This window comes from Pipistrellus kuhlii, unplaced genomic scaffold (assembly GCF_014108245.1).
Source record: "Pipistrellus kuhlii isolate mPipKuh1 unplaced genomic scaffold, mPipKuh1.p scaffold_m20_p_4, whole genome shotgun sequence".
Classification (NCBI taxonomy): domain Eukaryota; kingdom Metazoa; phylum Chordata; class Mammalia; order Chiroptera; family Vespertilionidae; genus Pipistrellus; species Pipistrellus kuhlii.
Window position 1 is genome coordinate 52,600,652 of NW_023425540.1, and position 23,911 is coordinate 52,624,562.

Genomic DNA, 23,911 nt, shown 5'->3' on the forward strand with positions numbered 1-23,911 from the left:
CTCAGGGACTTATGGTTATCTTTCAGGAAAAATATCCAAAAGACTATAATAGCCAAGATGCTCACATAATTGTGTGATGTATATTCTTAATGGCAACAGATTATATTTTGAAATTTTTGTTCTACTGGAATTCTACATAAGTTCCATAAAAATACCAACCAAGTGATCAACAGCTGTATGCAGATTTGAGCAGTATAGTCTGTTGGTTTTCCAAAGTACCAATATGTCTCCATCAATACTTAATGTCATTCATATTTTTTTCATGTGATTTGTATGTTGTATCTATGGCTAGTACAATAGCAACCTATTTTTTTTTTTATCACTACCCTTCCTGCTATCATTTATAGTTCCTTTATCATCACAGAGAAAATTAAAGTAAGTTATGCTTTCTTTAGTAATTTGAAAGAAAATAACTATTAAAGTAGTTTGAGGACCTTTTAAAAAATATTAGTTACTTAAAGAGTTACAGGTAGTGTTCCTCAAAATCGCATGCCCATGAGTCATGTGGGGATGGTGTGAAGCTACACATTCAGATTCACTGGGACCTGAGACCTTGCTTCTCCAGCAGCTCCCAGGCTGCTCCGTGGCCATTCTGAGCGGCAGTTCTGCAAGCGGCTGCTGTGTGCGTGATCCAGGGTGCTGAACCGTCCAGGACAGAGGGAAGTCAGATACATCTGAGCTCTTCTTTTTACTCTGTATTTAGAATCTCAAGTAAATAGTCTGCATTCTCAAGCTCATTGACTTGGTTTATTTATTTATTATTCTAATGCTTTTTTTTTTTTTTTAAAGCTCTTTTGACAGCAAATTTGTTTACCAGCAAAGAGGACTTGGGCCAATCAAAGAAGACACTATTCTTGTCATCGATCCAAATACTGCTGCAGTTCTCCAATCCAGTGGGAAAAATCTGTGAGTTGAAGTATTTATATTGTTACTGAGTTGTGTACTATATAGAGTGTTGGGTACAAAGGGCATCACTGGATATGGTCTTGGGAAGAGTATGTTGTATAGCGATGGTGAGAAAGCACAGCTTAAGAAAACAGGAGGCTGTTTTACCCAGTTTGGCTCAGTGGTTAGAATGTCAACCCTCAGACCGAAGGATTGTGGGTTCGATTCCAGTGAAGGACAGTCACATACCTCAGTTGCAGGCTTGATCTCTGGCCCCAGTTGGAGAACCTGTGGGAGGCACCAATTGTTGTGTCTCTCTCATATCGATGTTTCTCTCTATCTGCTCTCCCCTTACCTTCCACACTCTCTAAAAATCAATGGGAAAGAATATCCTCCGGTGAGGATTAACAACAAAAAAAGGAGGAGAATAATTAGGCCATCTCATCTTTCAATTTCTAAGTAGCCTATTCTAAACCCTGGTTGAATATTAAAATCACCTGGAAGCTTAAAAAAATTAGATTCAGATATAGTCTGGGATGAGGCCTGGACATCAGAATACTTGTAAACCACCCCCCCAGGTGATTCTAATAGGTAGTCAGGCTTGAGAGAGCCATGAATACACATAGCTGAAGGAGTTGTGCTCAGCTACATCTGAAGATTTAAAAAAAAATTATTCAGCAGAAAAGTGATATAATCAAACTCATTAAAGAAAAAAGGCATTTGTTTTTCAATCTCAAATTGAAAACTGACCAAATGTCCTTTTTATCTTTCCTTAGTATGCATAGGTAATTTGGCCTTGAAAGCCACTCATTATTTGATCTTATTCCTGGATGGCATTTGGCAGCCAAAAATAAAGTTGGCTGACACTTTAAGGTCATGGGAAGAAAGGTCACCTGCTTACAGAGTGTCCTCAACCATTTGAACTTGGCGTCTTCAGGAACTGTTCCTTCTCCATCTGCTTGGGCACAGGGAGAGCCAGCTTCTTTGCAAGGCACAGAGCCACCTCTTTGAATGCAGCTGCTTATGGTGATGGGCAATAATTAGAGTTTTATAAGATTCTAAGATTGTGAGTCAGGGAACAAATTCTAATACCAGCTCCACCACTCAGTGTGTCTGAACCTGTCTCCTTGATGGTCCACCCATTAATCAGAAGCATTCTCATTCCAGAAAGGAATTAGAGAGGAGGGCAGAGCAATGGCCGCTAAATGGAGTTGGCTAACAGTGGGGTGTTATGTCAAAATCATATCATAGCTCTTACATTCAGTCACCAAAACAGAGATCTAGTTCAATGAATTAATATCATAGCCTTGAGTCATGAAAAAAAAAAAAGTGTAGTGCCAGCATGATGCTAAGGCCAGATGCTGACAAACAGCTTGGCGATTGTCCGATGTCTTTTGACCACACCATATTAAGATATTGTCCATGTGTTTGTTAATTTCGTCCAAGTTCCTTAAGCCTGTAAGCTTCTATCCACATTAGTTTACAACTCGCTTACCCAGATCATCCCAATTGATTGTTAAATGGTTATCTGGCACACCACTCACTTTGCTTGGATGGGCATAGCCCATGTCTGCTGGAAGTTGTTTTCTGTGAGTTTTACTGTCTTTAGTAGGCACTCTTAAAGCTTTTAAGTCATATACTGATGTCCTATATTACTACAGAATTACATTATCTTGCAGTGTATTTAAATGATTCAAACTATATAAATCAATTTCTATTTCTCTAGCCAAATTTGTTTATGTACATTTCTAAGATGTTAATATTTATGATCTTAGAACTTTTTTAAATTTTTTTTCTTCATTGATTAAGGTATTACATATGTGTCCTTATCCCTCCATTTCTTCCCCTACCTCCCACCACACTCATGCCCTCAACCCCCCTGTTGTCTGTGACCATTGGTTAGGCTTATAAGCATGCATACAAGTCTTTTGGTTGATCTCTCCCCCTTACCCCTACCCTCTCCTACCTTCCCTCTGAGGTTTGATGGTCTGATCAATGCTTCTCTGTTTCTGGATCTGTTTTTGTTCACCAGTTTATGTTGTTCATTATATTCCACAAATGAGTGAGATCATGAGAAATTGTTTTTAAATTGATGTTATTTGCATTATTTAACATACCATACTTTACAATAAATATTTGTAATTTATTTTTATATAAAATTTTAAATGATTACTGCTTAAGATTTGTCATAAGGCTATCTCTTTATATAACAAATATTTTAATTTAACAATTCATTTTGGTCCTTTCTATTGTAATGCTGGTATACATTTATTAATTTATATTGTCTTTATAGGTTAATTACCAAAACATTCATCATACACATGCTTTGGAAATTAATATATATTCAAGACAGTTATTCTTATTTTGCAGGTTTTACTTGCCACATGGCTTGAGTGTGGATAAAGATGGAAATTACTGGGTCACTGACGTGGCTCTGCATCAGGTAATTTATCTTCCATTTGGCAGTTATTCAAATACAAGATCATGACGTATTGCTTTCAAAATGCTCTGCCTTACCTGCATCTTTCCTGTGACCCAGTTAGTTTATAACAAGAAAAAGGAGCAGCCCCATCTCAAATATTTCTCTTAGAAGTTAGTGCTAGGAAAAGCTATTCATAAATGATCAAGTCACCTCCTCTTTTGAACTGGCAGGAACCTTAGTGCCAACCTCCTTCTTTGCTTCCACGTTTTCTTTGCTTTTCTCTGTCCTCAGGTCTTAGTTCTATTTCATTCCTTGTGCTTTCTATTTTCTTTTTCTCATCTTCACTAAATTGAAGACTAGGTCTCTGGTACCTTCATGTTTATGTATTAAACATTAAAATTTTGTCTTTTTTAAAAATAAGTTATATTTCAATCACAGAATAGTCATAAGTTTTTCCCTTAGAAGCAAAGTTCATATTTGATACCTGTTTTTAGAGTAGGCAGCAAAGAACTAGAGAAACTAGGGGGTTGGTGGGGGGGGGGGGGGGGGGAAATGCTGGAACTCAGAAGACATAGCTACCAGGATCTTCAAGCATTATCTCAGTAAACGTTTATTGTTCATGTATTGTCCGGAGAGCATTGTAAGCTAAGGAAAGATAAGGAAGTGCATGGAATAGGTGTGGATGGAACAGGACATCCTTGTACTAGTCTCCATTCACTAATAATTACCTGGGTGACCTTGAACAAACTAATTAATCTCTAATCTCCTCCGTTATCTAATGAAGGAACTGACCAGTTGATTTCCAGTTCTTAAAAAAGTATCTTGTTTTAAGTAATTATTGGGAGCTTACATTCTAATTGCCTGTGCAAGTGTTCTTAGCCATGAGGGTGGGTGTCAGTAATAACCACGCAATGAGGCTTTTGTTCCTTTTGAAAAAGGTGTTCAAACTGGATCCAAACAGCAAGGCAGGCCCTCTGCTAATCCTGGGAAGGAGCATGCAACCAGGCAGTGACCAGAATCACTTCTGTCAACCCACTGATGTGGCCGTGGATCCCGACACCGGAGCCATCTATGTGTCAGACGGTTACTGCAACAGTCGGATTGTGCAATTTTCTCCAAGTGGGAAGTTCATCACACAGTGGGGAGAAGGTACCAAATCAGACTCGTTGCCAATATCAGCAGGAACAGGAGATTGGTACCCCTCACGTTCTTTAGGATGCCATTGTCCCCTGTAGTAGAGAAAACGGGGCCTCTATATGCATCTACCTGGCGCGCGCGCGCGCACACACACACACACACACACACACACACACACACACCGCCCCCCCTACATCTTACAAGAGGAAAAAGAATACTTTTACCCCCAGATTTTATCTAAATAGAGAATAAATATCTAATGTGTTGGTGGGTGATAGATATTAATGGAATAAATATATATACTGCTTTACTTTAGTTCCCCCCTGGTTCCAGATATTTAATGGTTTGCTGTCATGAATCTGGAAAACAGAACTGTAGAGTCAGACTTTTGGTGCTATTACAGATTATATATCTGAGGTTTTTCTGTGTTTTGTAGAATCTTCAGGGAGCAATCCCCAACCCGGCCAGTTTACCGTTCCTCACAGCTTGGCCCTTGTGCCTCATTTGGGTCAATTATGTGTGGCAGACAGGGAAAATGGTCGGATCCAGTGTTTTAAAACTGACACCAAAGAATTCGTGCGAGAGATTAAGCATGCATCATTTGGAAGAAATGTATTTGCAATTTCATATATACCAGGTATTTTACCTTAATTTATTTTTGTTTTTGTCACACTATACTCCGTTCTTAAAAAGTATTTGTCTTAGTGTCACATGCTCTTTTTCTTTTTTCTTAAAGGATTGAAGATACCTTATATATTAGATCTTAAAATAATTTTAAAACTGTTAGTTCATTGTAAATCAATTTCAACTGAAGTTTTATATGAATATAATGAAGAACTCAAAGATTTTACTGTTTCTAATGGGTTAAAAATGTTTTCCCAAATATTGATTTTTATTTTTCCTTGATTATGATCATCTGCTCTAGTTAGTTATGGATTGTCACATCATCAACAGATGATATATGCCTGATAAAATCAGTATTCAAAATACTTCTGACATATTTTTTAAAAAGATGACCAATTTTTTTCATAAAGATAAATACGTAAAGTGAGGTTTATGTCTAAATGCCAGAAGGAATGACCAATAAAATCTGGAATTTTTTTCTCATTTGCAAAATAGATTTTCTTGACTTGAAGAAAACCAGAAAAAATTATCCAAACTCATAAAATAAGATCCACTTGATTCATAGTACAAGATAACCTAGCATAATCTTTCATTAAACAATGAATACTTAGCATTTTGAAAGGATATTTAATTTCTAAAATATGCATATAATTTTGCCATAAATTTTATTAAACATATCTATATTAAAGTAGCATTGCTATTTATAGCTATTACTATAATGTTTATATTTTCATGCCTTTAAAGTTGCAAATAGCTACTATCTCCCCAAGCAGCCTCCAGTTTATTTAGGACATGAAATAAAGGGGTCAGGTAGCTGGGTAAGGAGCTAGTTTGCCTTATCATGGAATAAATAATAAAAAGTGACAAAAGACTCTCATTAATATCCTTATAAGAGATAGTCATTTTTATTTTTATCTCATGGTTAAGGAATAAATTTGGCAAGACCATCGACCTAGTGAATAAAAACAAATCAAATGTGAAGAGAAAAATATCAGGAGAGAAGATGAGAGGAAATCTGATTAAAAACAGAATCTAAGCCAAAGATGACATGTATTACAATTGGAATTCTCTTTACAATATTGCACAATAGTATTTGATTTTGACAATGTTGATTTTTTTTTTTTTACTGTAATACGCTAAAGAACCCTTTTCTGAAATCCTTAAAGATAAAAATATCTTCAATAGTGGTTTAGTGATGTGCATATTTTAATTCTTTGAAAATGTAATTTTCATCATCTGAAGTACTTATTTAACCAAGACATCGTAATTTCTATTATTTTGGATAAACACTACTATACTAAGAAATAAAATTTTCCTAAAAAGAGTATTCATTGAATTAATAAAAATAAAATGGTTTAATTTTTTTAATTATGAAAAATATGTGTCTTTGGTAATCTGAAATATGCATCTCACATTTTCAAACCATTCTTCTGCCTATACTATAACTTACTTTCTTAGCATATTTTCCTCTAATTCTTCTCTTAACTATAGCAGGAATTATATAATTTTTTAAAAATCTGATACTCTAAAATGATTTGATCAAATAACCTGACTCTTCCCAATACCTATTTAGGATGCCTGTGATATCTATATGTGTCTATACTTATATTTTTATGTCATATATCTATATCTACATCTACATCTATCTCTAAATCAACATCTACATTTATATCTATATATATATTATCTATGTATTCCTGATTTCTACTGACTTCTTAAGTGGAACAGGCGTAGCTTCTTCTGATTTTCCTATTACAAGGAGGTTATTTTCATAACCTGATCTTATTCTTACTCAGAAGATGTTTGCTAAGTGTTTTGTTTCCTACTTTGGTTGCCAGCTGTATGGACCAGATTGACCCAATATTTATTGTTTGTGTGAATGTACATGCATATCTCTGAAGGCCAGTCTTATCCATATTTTAAAGAATAGTTAATGGAATATCTTGTCACAGGTTTGCTCTTTGTGGTGAATGGAAAACCTCACTTTGGGGATCAAGAACCAGTGCAAGGATTTGTGATGAACTTTTCCAGTGGGGAAATTATAGACGTCTTCAAGCCAGTGCGCAAGGTATTCACATGTAATGAGATAAAATTAATTTTTATTTGAGAGAATTAAAATGCAAACCCTAGCATTCAATTTATACTTGAATAATCTCTTAAAAACTTGAAGGAGATGTAATCACTTTCTTAGGTAGGTTGGACACGTTCCAATACAATGTTTTATTTAGAATAAATGTCCTATATTCTGATCAATTTCTTCAGCTGCAAATTAACACTGAATGCAGTACTAAGGTTGTTAATAGACTCTGCATACAGTGGCAGGTTTAAATTTACTGTAGTTAGAATACCAAAAAAAAAGTAGGCTTTTCTGGTTTCATCCTAGTAGAGAAGATACCACAGTATGTTATACTGTATTTTCATAGTTCTCTTAGATTCAACAGAAATCTTGTTTGCTTTTTTAGTACTATGACTACACTGAGCAACAATACTTGAAAATAGCAGTTCCTGGAATTTATTCAGGTCCTAAAGACTTGGCCTACATAAGAGACGAAAGGCTAGTTTTGGCTTCACAAATGGCTTACCACTATTTACTCTACCATTGTCTTTTATAAGCATGGGAACTGTGCCCACTATCTTCTCAATTTACTTTCTCTGCATATGACCAAAATGATAAGAATGTTCACACACACTGCCTGAATATACTTGTGGTACCTCAGTTTTAGAAAATTCAGCCTGCTAAAATACTGCAGGCTGAATTTTTAAAACATGTATAGATTTTATTTTTAAAAACATGTAAAGATTTATTGGGCTTATTTGGACCAAAATACATGTATCATAAGCCACCAGATAAATTGCAACTCCATACTCATAATGCTTATAGTATTGTTTAAGATATCAATTTTGCTATATTAAAAAAAAATACTTTAAGATGCCTTGATATTTTAGAAATGTGCCAGTTAGAATACTGACAGCTAGTCTGGGGTTTATCAGAATTCTTTCTCAAGATATTTATTCAGTGCCTAATCTGTATTAGCCATTATTCTATACACTAAGGATATAATGATGAACAAAAATGGACATGCTCTCTCACTCAAATAGAGTTTTAACAAGAGCTACAGAATCTGATTGGAAGCAAACTGAATCTGAACTAAAGATTCCAGTACAAGTTCCCTGTGTGGGTTTCTATCCTATATAATAAAAGCCTAATATGCAAATTGATCAATCAGTGGAATGACCTGTGGAACAACTAGTTACACTGACCACTAGGGGGCAGACACTCAGCATAGGAGCTGCCCCAGCCAGCCTACAGGCCCCAGAACAGCCAAGGCAGTGCCAGCGAGGGCCCCCTGATTGCTCTGCCAGTAACCCAACATATCAGCCCTGATCACTGGCCAGGCCTAAGAACCCTACCCATGCACAAATTTCAGGCACTGGGCCTCTAGTTCATATATAATAAATAAAAGTTTTCATAGATGTATTTCACCTGAAAAGCATGAAGTAATCAAATATCAAATCATAGTAGCTCTTCAGAAGGAAATTAATTACATTGATAACATATTTTATTTTATTGGTGTTTCAGATCCTTATTGGTTATCCCATCTTCATCATTTTGCCACTTTGAGCTAAATTTCTCTTATATATTAATAAAGTGAGAAGATTAACTTTCCTTTAGATCTTCATTTTGCAGTATTTTGCCTTGATTTTTCTGTATCGGCCAGCTATTAACTTTTAATTCAAATATTCATCCTGAAATCAAAACTAAATGCTAAGCAAGAGTTAGATTCTAAATGAACCTTACTCTCACAAAAATGTGACCAGCCCTGAATTAAAATTTCAGAAAGCATTGTGCCCAAACACTAGCATTCATCAGACATTTGGTGATGAATGAGTCACTGTATATGGATCAGCACAGGAAACCTGAAAAGAGAGTCTAACTCCAAGGTGAAATTTGCTTTTTCTTTCAATAAACACGGCTTGATATTACACCAGAATATAGAATTGGTTCTGTGTTGACTCAGTAAACTGAAAAATCAGTTCATGAACCTCTCTGAATTGTCACCTAATTAAGTTGTCATCACAAAGATTAAGTGTGGGTGAAGGAAAAAATGAGGTGTATTAATTCCTATATAAGAAGATATTCTTCCTTCAAGTCAGAAGTCAAGTTTTATGTAACGCGTGTATGCCTCTGCTCGTGCCCATCCATTACTTGTCTCTTCGTGTGTTTCGATTCTCCCTCTTCTATTACATTCTTCAGAGAATTTTTTTCTCCAACGTTTGATCTTCATTATGTCTATGCAGGGAAGCTGAGACAGAGGACAATAAATAAGATGGTTCTATAATATCAAATGGTGTCAAAAGCTATAAGGGCAAGGCACATAGTTGTCCCCCAAATTCTACACACACACACACACACACACACACACACACACACACGCACACTCACACACACACACACACACACACACACACACACACACATCAGAGGAAAGACTTACGATCCTTATTGTCTGCTTTCACACACATCCTTCAGGCTGTCTTTCTTTTTCTTTTTCTTCTCTCTTCTGCAAGGCAGCCCATGTGGAAAAGGAGGAAAGTGATCCCCACCCCTCCTTGCAAAACACCAACAGTAATGACAAAAAAAAAAAAAAATCTCCAGTAGACCCAGATTTGTGTTATTTCTCTGAGCTAAATGATAGAGATTAAAATTTTAATATTTGAGCTGAAAGGATCCCACAGGTTAAATTACTTACCCAAAGTTACATAATAAGAAGTACACCTGAACCTCAAACCCAGGTCTCTGGGATTGTGATTCACCTCGCACTCCCCTGAGGCACACATTAGTCTGCCAAGGGACGTTTTCAACCTCATCATGAACTTGGTGTAATTTCTTAGAGAATTGTTTTACTTAACATTAAGTAAGTTTCAATATTTTTTTGTGTCATAGCAAACAAGCTAGGTTATAGAAAACACAAAATCCTTAGTATTTCAGGCAGAATAACAGATGTTTGAGGGCAGGTTGTCCAGGGCTTTGTCACCAGGTGGCCCAGGAGGATGCTGTCATCCTCTTTTCCTATTTCATTTCGCTGGGGAGGAGAACCTCCAAAGAAGCGTTTACAAAGCCTCAGTCAGAAGATTTTGGAATCTCTTAAATTCTTAAGTCTGAAAATTCACAACATCATCTTCTCTTTCAAATGATGCAGAACAATAGGCTAGTTCATTAAAAAGCACCTGAGTGCTTCTGATTGCAGTAGTAATATAGCCCCGAGGCCCCGCCCCCTCCGCCTTCCCTGAACTCCTCCTGTGGCCCCAAAGTATTTCTGACAGAACTCTTGGCCCCTGTGTCAGTGTGAGAACAGAGAGAGGCTTGCTGTTATTGTTGCCTTGAACTGATGACAAACTCTGTGACTTAGTGATGAACAGCTCACACATCCCCCCTCACTCTTATCACCGCCCCTTCCCCCCCCCCCATTATAATACTTTTTACCAGAAAATCTGGAGCACTTTACAACCATATGTTTTGCAAAGCCATTTTTTAAAGAACATATTTTGGTATAGAAGAGGAACTGCCTATAATTGCAAGTCGGTTGCCACCCATTAGCTGAACCCAAAATAAAGATGAACGTTTAATGACAGGCTTGCGAGGTTTCAGCAAGGCAGCATTTTGATTTCTGGCTCTCTGTCCTTCTCGTGCACATTTGTCACAGCTCATTTAATAGTATGAAGGATTGAGCCTCCTTGGCACTGCCGTCTCATTTTTCTTTTCATTGTGACAAATGGTTGCTGAATTTTAAAGCACGATAGTATCTCCAAAGCGTGTATTCTGTCCTAAAGTGAACTGAGCACTGCAGTTTGCCTCATCAGTGCCGTTGTACTCAGCAAGCTAGAGTGGGCAGATGCTGACTGGTAAGCCCACTGGTGGGATAATGCTCCTGTTCATATTAATGGTCTTGTATTTGAGAGCTGTGTCCTCAGGCAGGCCTGGCTGGCCCCAAAGGCAAGAGCATCCTCCAGGTCCTGCCGACTGGCAGCCACACGGCACCTCCTCAGGCCCCAGGAGGCAGAGGAAAGTGGCCACCGCACTTGCTTTAAGGCTGCTCTTCTAGGAACTGGGTGGTGACCCTGGGTCCACCTGAAAGTGTGGTTTCTACAAATTGCTCCCCGGTCTCCTGTGTCCTCGGACTGAGGTTGTGATGATTGAAACGGAAATATGTCATGAAGAAAGACATGATGAAACACCGAATAGCTAAGTAGATACCAGAGCTGAGAAAGTACTGGAGGTAACACTCATCACTCCTTTGTTGCCTGAAGATATTGTAAACACTGGGCTTCAGAGTATAAAACTCAACACTGTTGCCTCTCTCCTGGTAGACATCTTAGATCTCAACCTGGCTGGTGTGGCTCAGTTGGTTGAGCATCACCCCATAAGTCAAAAGGTCACTGGTTCAATTCCTGGCCTGGGCAAGTGTCCAGGTTTCGGGCTCAATCCCCAGTAGGAAGCTTACAGGAAGCAACTGATATCTCTCTCTCTCTCTCTCTCTCTCTCTCTCTCTCTCTCTCTCTCTCTCTCTCTCTCTCTCTCTCACACACACACACACACACACACACACACACACACATTCTCTCTCTCTCAATCAGTAAGAATATACTTAAATAGAAAAAAATCTAAATGTACTGAATCTTTAAAATAATTTCTCTAATCAGTAATATATAACTAGTTTTTAAGGTAGCACACAATAATTTGACTGGGATAATAGCCAAAACTTAATACCTGATCTTTTTGACTTGTATAGATTTAAACAGGCAAATTTGATAGTTATTAAAATAAATATAAATAAATGTGTAGATATTGCAACACCAAGTAATCAACACTGTAAAAAGAAGTTCTACTTGTAAATGTTCACTCTTTTAAAGGTGTGCCTGGCGGAGTCAGGGCCCCGAGAATGAATGAGTGACTCCCTTTGGCCTAGAGTTGTTTTGATGGGAATTACTGGTTTTGGTTTTGCTTGTGGTTTTTTGTTTTTGTTTTGTTTTGTTTTTTGGTTTGAGTAATATGCTCATTGTTTTGTTGGGTGGTTTTGTGGGTTTTTGCCGGTTTATGGAGAATCCAAGTACGGGCTTGCCACCCTCATATGTGCTTCTTGTCTGGGCAGCACTTCGACATGCCTCATGACATCACTGCCGCTGAGGACGGGACTGTTTACGTTGGAGATGCTCACACCAACACCGTGTGGAAGTTCATCACAACTGAAAGTATGGTTTTAGCAATAGTACGGTGCATATTTCCCTCTCAGGTTTATTGCTTAAAAAACACGTGAAAAAAATGTGTTTCTTTCTCTTTTTATTGATAGGAGTGGGAAATCAAGGTATAGATAGTAGTTGTTTGGTATTTATTTCAGGAATTAAATTTCTTAAGTGGAAAGAGACTTTTTTTGCTGGCAGTTGTCCTCCTGTTTCCACAGATATTCCACAGGAAATTCTTGATGCCTGAAGTAATGTCTGCTGCACTGAAAGCCAATGTTAATTCCAACTTCTCTCCAGAGGGAAGGAGACGGCTTTGGCAAAGCAGATGGGCTGACTAGCTTCCACACAGGCATCACTCCCCAAGTGACTCTTCAGCTCTCCGTGGCTGCCAAGCATCTAGGAATGCCAGTGTCCGTGTCAGACACACATCATTCCAAATAAGAGGCGCTTGGCATTTTTCCTTTAGGCTTCAGCTTACTCACAATTATACACTGCTGTTTTCATGTAGCTCAAAAGTATGTATGGGACAGAAGAGTTTCTCTGTCAGAATCAAGAAAGGAGTGGGGGGGGAGGGTTTCTGATTGCAATTTGGACATTATTTTTAATTCTTAGAATTAAAAATTCTAAGCCTCTGATATCAGACTAAGAAAACATAAGCTTTCTAAATTAAAAGCGCGAAATGCTTTGTAAGCCACAAACCTTAGTGTCCAGAAATCCTTTTAAAATATAGTAGGGTCTTAACAAGTAGGAGAAGATGGAATTAGGGAGAAGAACTGATAAATTTGAGGTATCAGAGCTGATACATTTGTGGTATCAGAGCTGCAACAGGCAGCTTTAGACAGAGAAATAATAAGGAAACATGGACTTGATGGAGATAGGAAATGCTAACTAAAACAGGGAAAATGCAAATTATAACAAGGGACAAAAACAAGTGGTAACAAAGAAATTGGGTACCTTACAGGTCTTGGACCCCAAGTAGATTTGAGAACTGCTGTCTTCAGAATTATCCTTTGGGTAGCCTTTGCTGGTTTTGTAATAAAACCCGTTAGGGCTGAGTGCACCGCGGTGCCCAGGATGGTTCCCCTCTCGCAGCAGCTTCCCATCCCCCTTGCAAGTGTGGCTCCCACCACCTGCCTCCTCAAGAGGAACCAGAAGGTGTGGGCAGACAGGAGAGCAAAGAGAGATGGATAATTCCCAATCGTATGTCTGAGCCCAGGTTTTCTTCAGAATAAAGAAATAAATGAATACCTTTCAAAGTGGAACAGACTTTCAGAAACCTAGCCAATATCTCCACTTGGCAGATAGGAATGTGCTCCTTGAATTCAGTCAGATTCCAGTTTAGGCTCTTCATACCATCCTCATGGTTAGTACTCAACAGAGATGTATATCTGAGTCCCTGGGGGAGGGTTTTTCAAAATACACATGGTCGCACCCCACTTGAGATCAACAGAAAGAAGAGGAATGATAATGTGTGCATTTTAGAACGGCTTCCCCGGTGGTTTTTATGTATTCCCGACTGAGAAGCACTGCACGATAGCTTTCAGCTTCGAAACAGAAAAGTTCTCTGCATAGTCCAGAATGTAACCAAATAACAAACCAGGAAAGTAGAACCTTTGGGACAATCAGACTGTCATCTGGGGCCAAAGAAGTGTGTTTGTATCTGCATGCTAGGGTTTAACTAGTCACATCCATCTATGTCAGCTAGGAAACTGATGGACATGGCAGGACTAGTTATCTCTGAGATGTCACATGAAATCAGAAAAACTTGCTATTTCAAAAATCAAAAAGGGAAATCTCATTTTAAATGTGAAGACCTTAGAAATATTATCTCAACTTCCCCTAGGAGATTTTATCCAGGATTCCTAGACCTGGCACCTAATTAGGGATTGGTATTAAACTCTTTTCTAATATGAGAATGAATTTGATGGATTAAGGAAATATTTCCTACTGAGTAAAATTAGTATAGAAATTAAGTTTTCCATTGTCCTTGTGGGGTTATGATGCTGTCTCCTTGCTGTGTTACAGAAATGGAACATCGGTCAGTGAAGAAGGCTGGCATTGAGGTCCAGGAAACCAAAGGTTGGTCAGGTTCCTCTTTGACTGTGAATCCCAAGGCGATTTGTGTTGGATTATTTTATGGCTCTTAATTGCACTTAAAATAGTATCAAGCTAAAAATAGAATCTGTTAAATTATCAATAATTTCTGCTGTATCCCGAACCTTCAAACCTACACAATTAGCATCATTTTTTTTCTAATAAACGGAGTAGTAATAGTAAGTTCAAATTCACTCATTTCAGGTGAAAAGTGATTAAGAAATCTATTTTTAAAAATGGGCCAGAAACATTCAGAGAGGAAAAAAATAAATTGGTAACTTATAAGTATGTTAACCTCAGACAAGCAGAAAAATACTTTTCAAAGTACTGGAAAAGGCCTTTTCCTAAGGGGCTCTAGTCTAAAGGAGTGAAAAATAACCTTTGATGAGTTAATATTGTAAGAGCCTGAGAAGATTAGCTGCTCCCCAAGTTTCTATCTTAGTAATATTTAGCTCCCCAGCATTTACTGGAAGCCATCTATGTGTAAATCTCTGTAATAGGTCTTAGGGAAATGAAACTGGGCCTGACTTTAAGAGACTTACACCCTATAAGGAGTGTGTGTGTGTGTGTGTGTGTGTGTGTGTGTGCATACATATACATATATACAGATATGCATAACAATGGTATATATTATCAAGAATGGGTAGATAAGATTAAACTGCTAGTAAGCAACCACTTGGGTCGTATGGAATCTCTGTCAAGTTATTTTCTTTCTCATCTAAAATCAGTTTATATTTGTACATTGTCTGCTTCTACAGGATTTGGGCATCATTGTATATAGTTAAGAACTCACTGGAGATGGTTCTAATATTTAAGTAGCAATGTGATTCCATTATTAGTTGCTTTACAAATGACTCACCTAGATATTCAGACTTAACCCTAGGTTTACTTGTTTTCCTTTCTCATGAAAGCAGGTGGAAAGAGATGAAAAGAAGCAAGAATCAAGAGAGAGTTTAGGGAGTTTATGTAGGCAGATAAGAAAATATAGCCGGCTCAAGGTTGAAAGGGGTAAGATAATATTATAAAGTAAATAAATAGCAATTGTTTGGCATTTGTAGTGATTCTACCTATGTGACATTACTTAGTGGCATTCATACCATACTCGTATAATGACAAAGTTCCCAGGCCCCTATATTTTTATTATTATATAGAGAATTATTGATAATTTCTGTCTGGAATAAAGATATGTTGGGAACGATATTATTATTAATAGCTATCATTTATGGAGCACAAACAATGGGCTACACAGAATTATCAAGATTAATCCTTACACCAACAATGTGATCATTGCATTATCTCCATTTTATATATAAGGACATGAAGATAAGAATGACTAAGAGTAAGTGGCAAAGCTAGGTTTTGACCAAAGTCTGTTTGGCACCAAGCCTGGGCTCTTACCCACTAGTACTGTACCACTGAGGAGAGATGAATACTACCAATTGACTCACCATAAATTCTTCCAAATAGAATCTGTTAAATGATCAATAATTTCTGCTGTATCCTGAACCTTTAAACCTACACAATTAGCATCGTTTTTTCTAATAAACGGAGTAGTAATAATAAGTTCAAATTCACTCATTTGGAGAGGGCTGTAGATTACTCTGAATCCTCTGGTATTTCAAAGAGGCCTCAAGCCATCTCTGTTTAAATAGGTCACATACACACTCACTCTCTCTCTCTCTCCCTCCCTCCCTCCCTCCCTCCCTCCCTCCCTCCCTCCCTCCCTCCCTCCCTCCCTCCCTCCCTCCCTCCCTCCCTCTCTCTCTCTCTCTCTCTCTCTCTCTCTCTCTCTCTCTCTCTCTCTCTCTCTCTCTCTCTCTCGGTTATTCTGGTTGGCCTGTTGAGAACAGCCCAACCACACTGACCAGTGAGGGGTGAACTGTGCTCATCCCTGTAGTTCATTTTGCCTCTCCTCAGTGCGCCCATTGAGTCATCTGGTTGGAAAACCTCCCGGTCTGTGGCAGAATGCAGCGGTTCCAATAGTAAATTTTATTGACGTGTCGTGTCATGACAGTCCCATTTTAATAGTTAGGAATGTCCAAGTGAAGTTGTTCTTTTCATTTTTGAGCCCATATGACACTCATTAAACCTTTTTTTTTTTTTAAAGATTACTTTCTCATTTCAAAAAGGAATATAAATCATGCTGGATCTCCAGAGTTTGCCTTTTACCAAAATCCGGAAGCTAAACTTAAACCATTCCTTACAAAATAGAGTGAGAAACACCATCCCAAACTTAATAGACTTGTTCATACATGTTGATTGTAAATTTCCAAATTTGAGTCACCTTGGATGACACTCATTCCAACAGTGAATGTTCACAGGGCAACTCTGTGACATTACTTAGTGGCACTCATACCATCTGACATACCATGTCAGAACCAGTGTTATGTTCTCAGGGAGTTGTGGGGATAAAAGAATTTGTGGTGATAAGAAACTCAGGAAAGGAATTTAACTTTTCAAATAAAGTTACCAGGGATAAGAGATATGCCAGTATCCCACCAAAAGTACAGTCTTTACCCCTGCTCCACTGCCCAGGAAAAGATGATGACACTCAGTGCCCCAGCAGGCGTGAGGAGTTGCAGAAGTGCAATGAATGTACCTTATATTTTAACAAGTTTACTGCCTCATTCTCAGCACATGTTCTATGAGTGCTAAACTGATTATTTTGGACTGTCACTTACTTTATCCATAGCATAGCCCAGTCCTAGTCCTGCCTTATGAAAGGATCTAGATATAGTTGATATAGCCCCACCATACTTAATGACAGGTAGAAATTGCTAAGTAATGTCTCTTTTTACAGTCACCTTCAAAAAGAAATAAACCTTTCTTCCAAGGCAATAAATTCTTGATTGCCAACCTGTAACTTTGGCCAATACATATATATATGTATTTAAATCCTATTGAGTTTTATGTATTTTTATGCTTTAATATAGAATATGCTTGAATATTGAACAACTTGCATACCTCTTCTACAATAAAATGAAGACAAAACAGTGGTTCGGAAGAGTACAAGTCACATTTATATTCCTCATGGAAACTGAGACTTAGAAAGGTTAAATTTGAACCCTCTGGATTTATGAACCAATCCCTTTCCTTCTCTCCACTGAAGTTTCGAGAGCCACTTCATTTGACAAAAGAAGAGAAATAATGGTCTCCTCTTAGCCGTAATGCAGGGAAGGAAATGAGGACTATGACAGGCCATCTGTAAGTCAGTGGTAATAATAGTGCCTCCTCATGGGCTTGGTGTGATGATTAAATGCGAACAAGGCCTGATACCTCTTTAAGTGCTCAATAGGTATCAATGAGACATGAAGGAGGCTGGCGCAGAACATTTAAGCAAAAAAGGCTGGGACCTGCCATTTGTGTATGTCAAACATTGTGTTTACAGTGTCTGAAGTAATTTGAGAAATGCCTTCTTGGAAAAGTGTCCAGTTTATCTACTAAGCTGTGTCTACATATATTAAACATTAACCAAAGGTTTTTCTGACAATGGTAAACCACCTATCCCTGCCATTTTAAAAAATGTCCAAGAGGCCATCTGATTCATTCTGTATCATAGGTTAGAAGGGCATTGCAAGAAATTGAAGTTCCGGAAACTGGGCGTTTTGGCAATCCTGATTATATCTTCTAGACTTGGGACAGTAGGGTTTTTATATTATACCAACACACATCTGCGCCTCTTGAGGGCAAGAGTGCCTCAAGGCTCACGTCACTTTTAAATCTCTAATTATTAAGATCCCTGCATCAGCTTACATAATGTCATTGTATCAATTTCCCAAATAATACTTTAGGTCTGATATCTGCCTAAAACCTGCCAATATCACAAAATAATTGTCTGTTCTTTTCATCAACCTCAGAAGGACACACAGTGCATATGTGTGCACTTTCAGTTTGCTGGGAAATGTAAAAAAAGACCCCGAAAAAGACACACTTCCTCTTCCCAGGTTTTAGTCCCAGAATAAATGTATGCGTACAATGTACAAATAATTCATTGAACATGAAAGAGATTCATAAAGATATAAGGACACGAAATCTTATTAAAAACAACTTCTTTATGGTAACATTTGTGCCCAGCGGCTTTATAAAGGAGGCATATAAAGTTTCAGATGAGGTTGCTAAGGCCCAGATCACTTAAGTAACTTGCCCAAAGTTTTGCAGCCGGTTGCACAGGCACCAGGAGTTAGAGGCCGGATCCTCTTGACTCCATTCCAGCCTGCACACCAATTCCATCCCTTACACCATGCTGCCTGTTCATTTTATCTTTGAAAAGATGCAAAAGGGGGCTATATTTTTGTGTGGAATTACAGCTGAGAGAAAATAAAACATGGGACAACAGAACAAAACAATTTAAAGGTGAAAAACCATTCAGTGGGTATTACCCATCACAATACGTGCTGCCAGTTTCATAGATTCAGACAATGAAGTCTGAACCCCGTGTACACTGGGCTCAGCAAGTTCTTTGTGAGCCATTGTTGGTCTGCCTGTGTGGGGGTAGGGGGAGGACTTTGGAATCTTTGGGTCAGTTGAATATTGTGAACTCTTCTCTCCCTGAAGAATCCGAGGCAGTTGTTGACACCAAAGTGGAGAACAAACCCGCCTCCTCAGAATTGCAGAAGCTGCAAGAGAAACAGAAACTGATCAAAGAGCCAGACTCCGGAGTGCCTGTTGTTCTCATTACAACCCTTCTGGTTATTCCAGTGGTTGTCCTGCTGGCCACTGCTGTGTTTATTCGGTGGAAAAAGTCAAGGGCCTTTGGAGGCAAGTAAAATGAGCCCCTTGAACTTAAAGTCTACGTTTGAATGAGTGTTTGGCCTTATTATTCTCAAAGTTACATTGTGATTTTTTTTCCAATGTTTTTTTTTTAAGTGTTCTCTGCCTTTTTAGACGTTAATGTCTATGTTCCAAATATTGTCTATATTTAGTATCACAGTAGAAAATGTATCTGGAGCCTCAGAAATGTGGATATTTGGATGGTTAAATTAAAATAGAACCTTTGATATTGCTTTTTAGCAACTGGCTTAAGCCCAATTGATGTAGACTGTATAGTCAGAGTACATGAGCTGCAGGGTCCAGACAGAGGAGACCCCTGCTGTTAGAAACAGGCTCAGTTCTCAAAAATAGCGGGGCTGGTTATTTGGGGAGTTGTCTTTCTCCCCACCTGCTGGTCCTGGCTCCTGCTCTTAGCTCCTTGACCTTGGGCAAATTACTTAATCTCTCTCGGCCACAGTTTCCTCATTTGTAAAGTTGGAATAAAAGATTCAATCAGGTTGTGTGAGGAATAAATGAAATAATGTACAGAAAGCATTTATCTCAGTACCTAGTACCTAGTACCTAGTACCTAGTAAGTGCTTTTTATTAAGGAGTAGCAAGTAAAAAAAGTCATAAGGAGTAAAAAAAAACATACTTGTCTTAAAACTCAGCTATCTCAGGAAACCATCTATTTCTATAACAAACCATTGGGTAGTTTTTAAATCATCATCCAATAGGCCATCAGTCCACCTTTCCTGGCCATACAAGGCAGGTTCCAAAACTGGAGTCAGCATTTTATCGAATTATTATCATAGTACAGAACCCAGGAGCTGACTTCCTTTTAGGACATCCAAACAAACAACTAAGCCTGTGATTCTCACATCTCAGAAGCAGTCCCGTGGCTGGGTCCCCTGGCCTAAGGCAAGAATCTACAGCTCCGTCTGGAAAGGAGTCCATGGATTGGGGTGGGAGGCAGCATTTGATCAGGAGACAGCATCTGACTCTATTTCAGGCCAGAGAGGCCATGGCAGGAATTCAGTGCCCACAGCAAAGCCCTGACACAGAAACAAAAACCAGAGGATTCAATTTAATAGGCGGCGAAAGGGAGTCTTCCTAGGACTTTCTTTTACTCTTCCTAGGCAATTGGCAAAGCCCTGCATAAAAACAGTTAACTCTTCCCAAAAAAAACGCTTCTGTTGAGCCCCTCTTATGGGTAGGGAACTCTTTAGCAGCGACAAAGATAAAGAAACGTAGTCATTATCTTCATGAAGTTAGGTGGTAACTTCAAACCAACAAGAATCTGGCTAAGTTGTCTTGTTTATCGGTATATCCCCAGGACAAATAACAGTTCCTGGCCCTAGGGCTTCAACAAACAATTGTTGGAGAAATAAATGGAGCTTACAGAATAGATGACACAGAAAAGAGAGATGACATTAAAAAAAAAAAAAAAAAAAAGATGACACATGAAATTGATTAGTAAGAGTGGTTAAATGCAGTGGTAATTACCAGGAGTACTGGATGCACATGGGGACTGGGCAGGTAGCAGTACTATTGGCAAGCAAACTATACTGGATGAAGGAATACCGGAGAGTCAAAGTCTGGCCTCCCCTGCCATGGCACGGTCACAGAATGCTGAGTCCACACGTGCGTGTTGGGAAGGCAGAGAGACCCAGGTTGAACCATAGGAAATTACTATTGTGCAATCACCTTTTCTTTAGTAAAAACCGCAATTATAATTGCACATTTAATTCTAAAAGGAAATCAACTTCACGTTTTCTCAACACTTGTTCTTGACAGATCTTATCCACTCTGTGAGGGTTTTTGAAACCCTCCTAAAGGACCCTGTCTATTCAGCATACCCTCATTGCGTATTGGCTCCCTGTAGTAGGCTCAGGGGGTGAAACCAGCTAACGGCTGTCCTGCACCCTTGTAGAACTTGCAGCCCAATGTGTTGGCTTTCTAACAGTCCTACTAGATTCTTCCATTTTTCCCTATTCCCCTCCCCACGTGCTATGCTGCCTCACCTCTGTTATCTGCCTGCTCGCTTTCTTCATAATGCTGCCTCCATCCCTGGCTAGAGATTTCATAGGAGAGCCACATGCCTTGTTCCCTACACAGCTCTTTCAGAGGTGGAAGCCAAGGTAGAGAGTGCAGGGAGGTACCCAGCAACAGAGAAATGAAGTCCTGCTGGCGTTCTGCCTCCCCAGAAAGAAAGGAAGTTGATCTCTCATGGAGTTGGGCAGCCGCATGGGGGACACTTGGGTCACCTCATCTGATTGAAAACGCTCAGGGTTCCCGGTCCTTTGCTTTCACTTCGGTCATATAAAGGGGGAATGATGTGCATGGGCCCCGAAGCTTCCTCAAGCAGGGCATGTACTGTTCTTCAAAAAAAGACTAACACCCAAGACAAATACTTATAAATTGTAATAATGAAAACTTCCCAATTTTTACAAACTACTAGTAGTTTAATTTTGTCCCCATGGAAAGTAATATTTATTGAGCACTTATTGTATACTTACCAGGCACTGTTCTAAGTACATTACATGTAGTGTGCCTCTAATCTTTCCAGGTAGGTAGGTAGTGTCATTGACCCCTCTTTCCTCAGAGGGGAAAACTGAAGCTCAGGGGAGTGATTGAGATTGCACAGCCTGTGAGAGAGCAGGCAGGCATCGAACCCAGCTGTGGCCCTGGGTGCATCACAATACTATATCACCCTTTTCCCTTTGGAATTGCATGCAGGCCAGAGCCAGACCTTGTTAATTATTTATGAATTCCTGAATTTATACTGAAAGTTGAGCCCATGGATTGAGGAGGGTGATTGGGGCTCCTTTTGAAATGTGCCATCTTTTTCTAGCAGATTCTGAACATAAACTCGAGTCAAGTTCAGGAAGAGTGCTGGGAAAACTTAGAGGTATGCCCTTGACCTTTTAAAATCCTTCACATTTGGTTCAAAGTCAGCAAGCTCGTCTCTCTTAAAGAGCAAGGAGATACTTTGTATTTCCTCTCTGGAAATGAAGCCTCTGTGTGAGCATAGCATCCCCCAGCATTGAACGCAGAATGCAAACTATTAACTAAAGTGTGTGGCTGTGGTGGTGAATTTCCGGTCCCTTTTCCACCTTGCCATTCTGCATTATCTAATTCTCTCCCCTTGCCTTTTATCTGACTTCATCTTCAGTAAATGTCCTGTCCCTCCTGTGGGCATGTCAGTGGCTGTCATCTGAAGATGCCCTTTTCATAAACTCACTGAAACGGAAAGCTGCTTGTGGGGTGCCAGTTCCCCAGAGCCTAGAAACTGCAGGAGGCGAAAAGTGAATCTGAAACAATCCTGCAGCAACACAGTCCCCGGGAGCTTTGTTTTTGCCGTCTGTATTTCAATAACTGTGTGTAGTGCCCATCTGACTTTGTAGGATAAGTGTCTCTGTATGTCAGTCTTTGCTTGTTTCTCTTCTGCTAATATCTACCCTTTCCCATCCCCAACTTCCAACTGTGCCATGTGAGAGTAGGCAGAGAACCTGTGAGTCATTTGTGTGACCTTCATCTCAATTCTATGTCGTTTGCTTTCTTCAGGGAAGGGAAGTGGAGGCTTAAACCTTGGAAATTTCTTTGCGAGCCGTAAAGGCTACAGTCGAAAAGGGTTTGACCGCCTGAGCACCGAGGGCAGCGACCAAGAGAAAGATGAAGACGATGGGAGTGAATCGGAAGAGGAGTATTCGGCACCGCTGCCCCCGCCCGCACCTCCCTCCTCCTGAGCGCCCGGCTTTGGTCTGGCTGAGGAGATGTACCAAGAATACCAGTTCTTTTCCCTTTAGCACGTTAGAGTTTTGTGTGTTTAACTGTAAGCTGTACAGGTCTGTGCGGGACTGTACACATTTTATTTACTTCATTTGGGTTTAGTTGGTCTCTGTTTCTAGTTGAGGAGTTTCCTAAAAGTACATAACAGTGCCATGGTCTTTATATATGGACATAGAATAGAGAAGCAGTCTTCTTCTTCCATCACACTACTGCTTTATGACGGAAGGCTTGCTCCTTTACATTTTTGAGACTTTTCTGTAGGTGTGACTAAGCCCGCTCTGCTTGAACACAGTATTTTCCCAATAGCGCTTCCATTGCCAATGTCTTTCTTTGGTGCCTTTCCTGTTCAGCATTCTCAGCCTGATGACAAAGCTGCTAAATCTCCTATTTTTTTAAAATCACTAGCATTATATTGCAACAAGGGAAAGAAAAGAAGTCTCTATTTAAATTCTTTTTTTAAATTTTCTTCTTTAGTTGGTGTGTTTTTGGGATGTCTTATTTTTAGATGGTTCCACTGTTAGAACACTATTTTCAGAATCTGAATGTAACTTGTGTAATAAAGTGTTTTCAGAGCATTAGCTGTCCGCGTGTATTTTGCAATGTTTGCAGATTTCAGAGTTTTATATACAACTTTTGTGTAAATTACACAAACCACAGATACCGTGAAACCTTCTCAATGTCTTCAGGCCAAAGAAATGTTGCATTAAGATTTAAAAGATATTTTGTTATATAGCCAATATAAACTAAAAGCCAGCCTAACAGTTTACATATATGTGTAAAACCAGGCTCTTTTAAAATCCAAAGAGAGCTTTTGCCTGTTTATCAATCAGAAAGTAAATACTTTAATAAAAGGTGATCAGAGCTAAGAGGAAAACTGCATCTCAATACAAAAACACGTGAATCCCAGTGTAGGTTACTAATAGTTTTCTTTAAAAAAAAAAAGTTTACTCAAATTCCCATGTATTC

The 23,911-nt window shown here is 38.9% G+C and overlaps 1 protein-coding gene across 12 annotated transcripts in view; it reads left to right on the plus strand.

Moving 5' to 3' along the window:
- PAM (peptidylglycine alpha-amidating monooxygenase) overlaps positions 1-23,520 on the plus strand; it is a 240,452-nt gene extending 216,932 nt beyond the window's left edge. For 3 of the 12 annotated variants that reach the window (XM_036410911.2, XM_036410917.2, XM_045571809.1), the window contains 10 exons: positions 790-906; positions 3,256-3,328; positions 4,246-4,456; positions 4,881-5,081; positions 7,021-7,136; positions 12,220-12,319; positions 14,336-14,389; positions 18,959-19,162; positions 22,008-22,064; positions 22,721-23,520. In XM_036410911.2, coding sequence (XP_036266804.1) covers positions 790-906; positions 3,256-3,328; positions 4,246-4,456; positions 4,881-5,081; positions 7,021-7,136; positions 12,220-12,319; positions 14,336-14,389; positions 18,959-19,162; positions 22,008-22,064; positions 22,721-22,902 — 1,315 coding nt within the window. In that variant the 3' untranslated portion in view covers positions 22,903-23,520. The remainder of the gene's footprint in view (positions 1-789; positions 907-3,255; positions 3,329-4,245; positions 4,457-4,880; positions 5,082-7,020; positions 7,137-12,219; positions 12,320-14,335; positions 14,390-18,958; positions 19,163-22,007; positions 22,065-22,720) is intronic. The other 9 variants (XM_036410912.2, XM_036410918.2, XM_036410914.2 and 6 more) reach the window with 5 other exon arrangements.
- Positions 23,521-23,911: the final 391 nt, after the last annotated feature.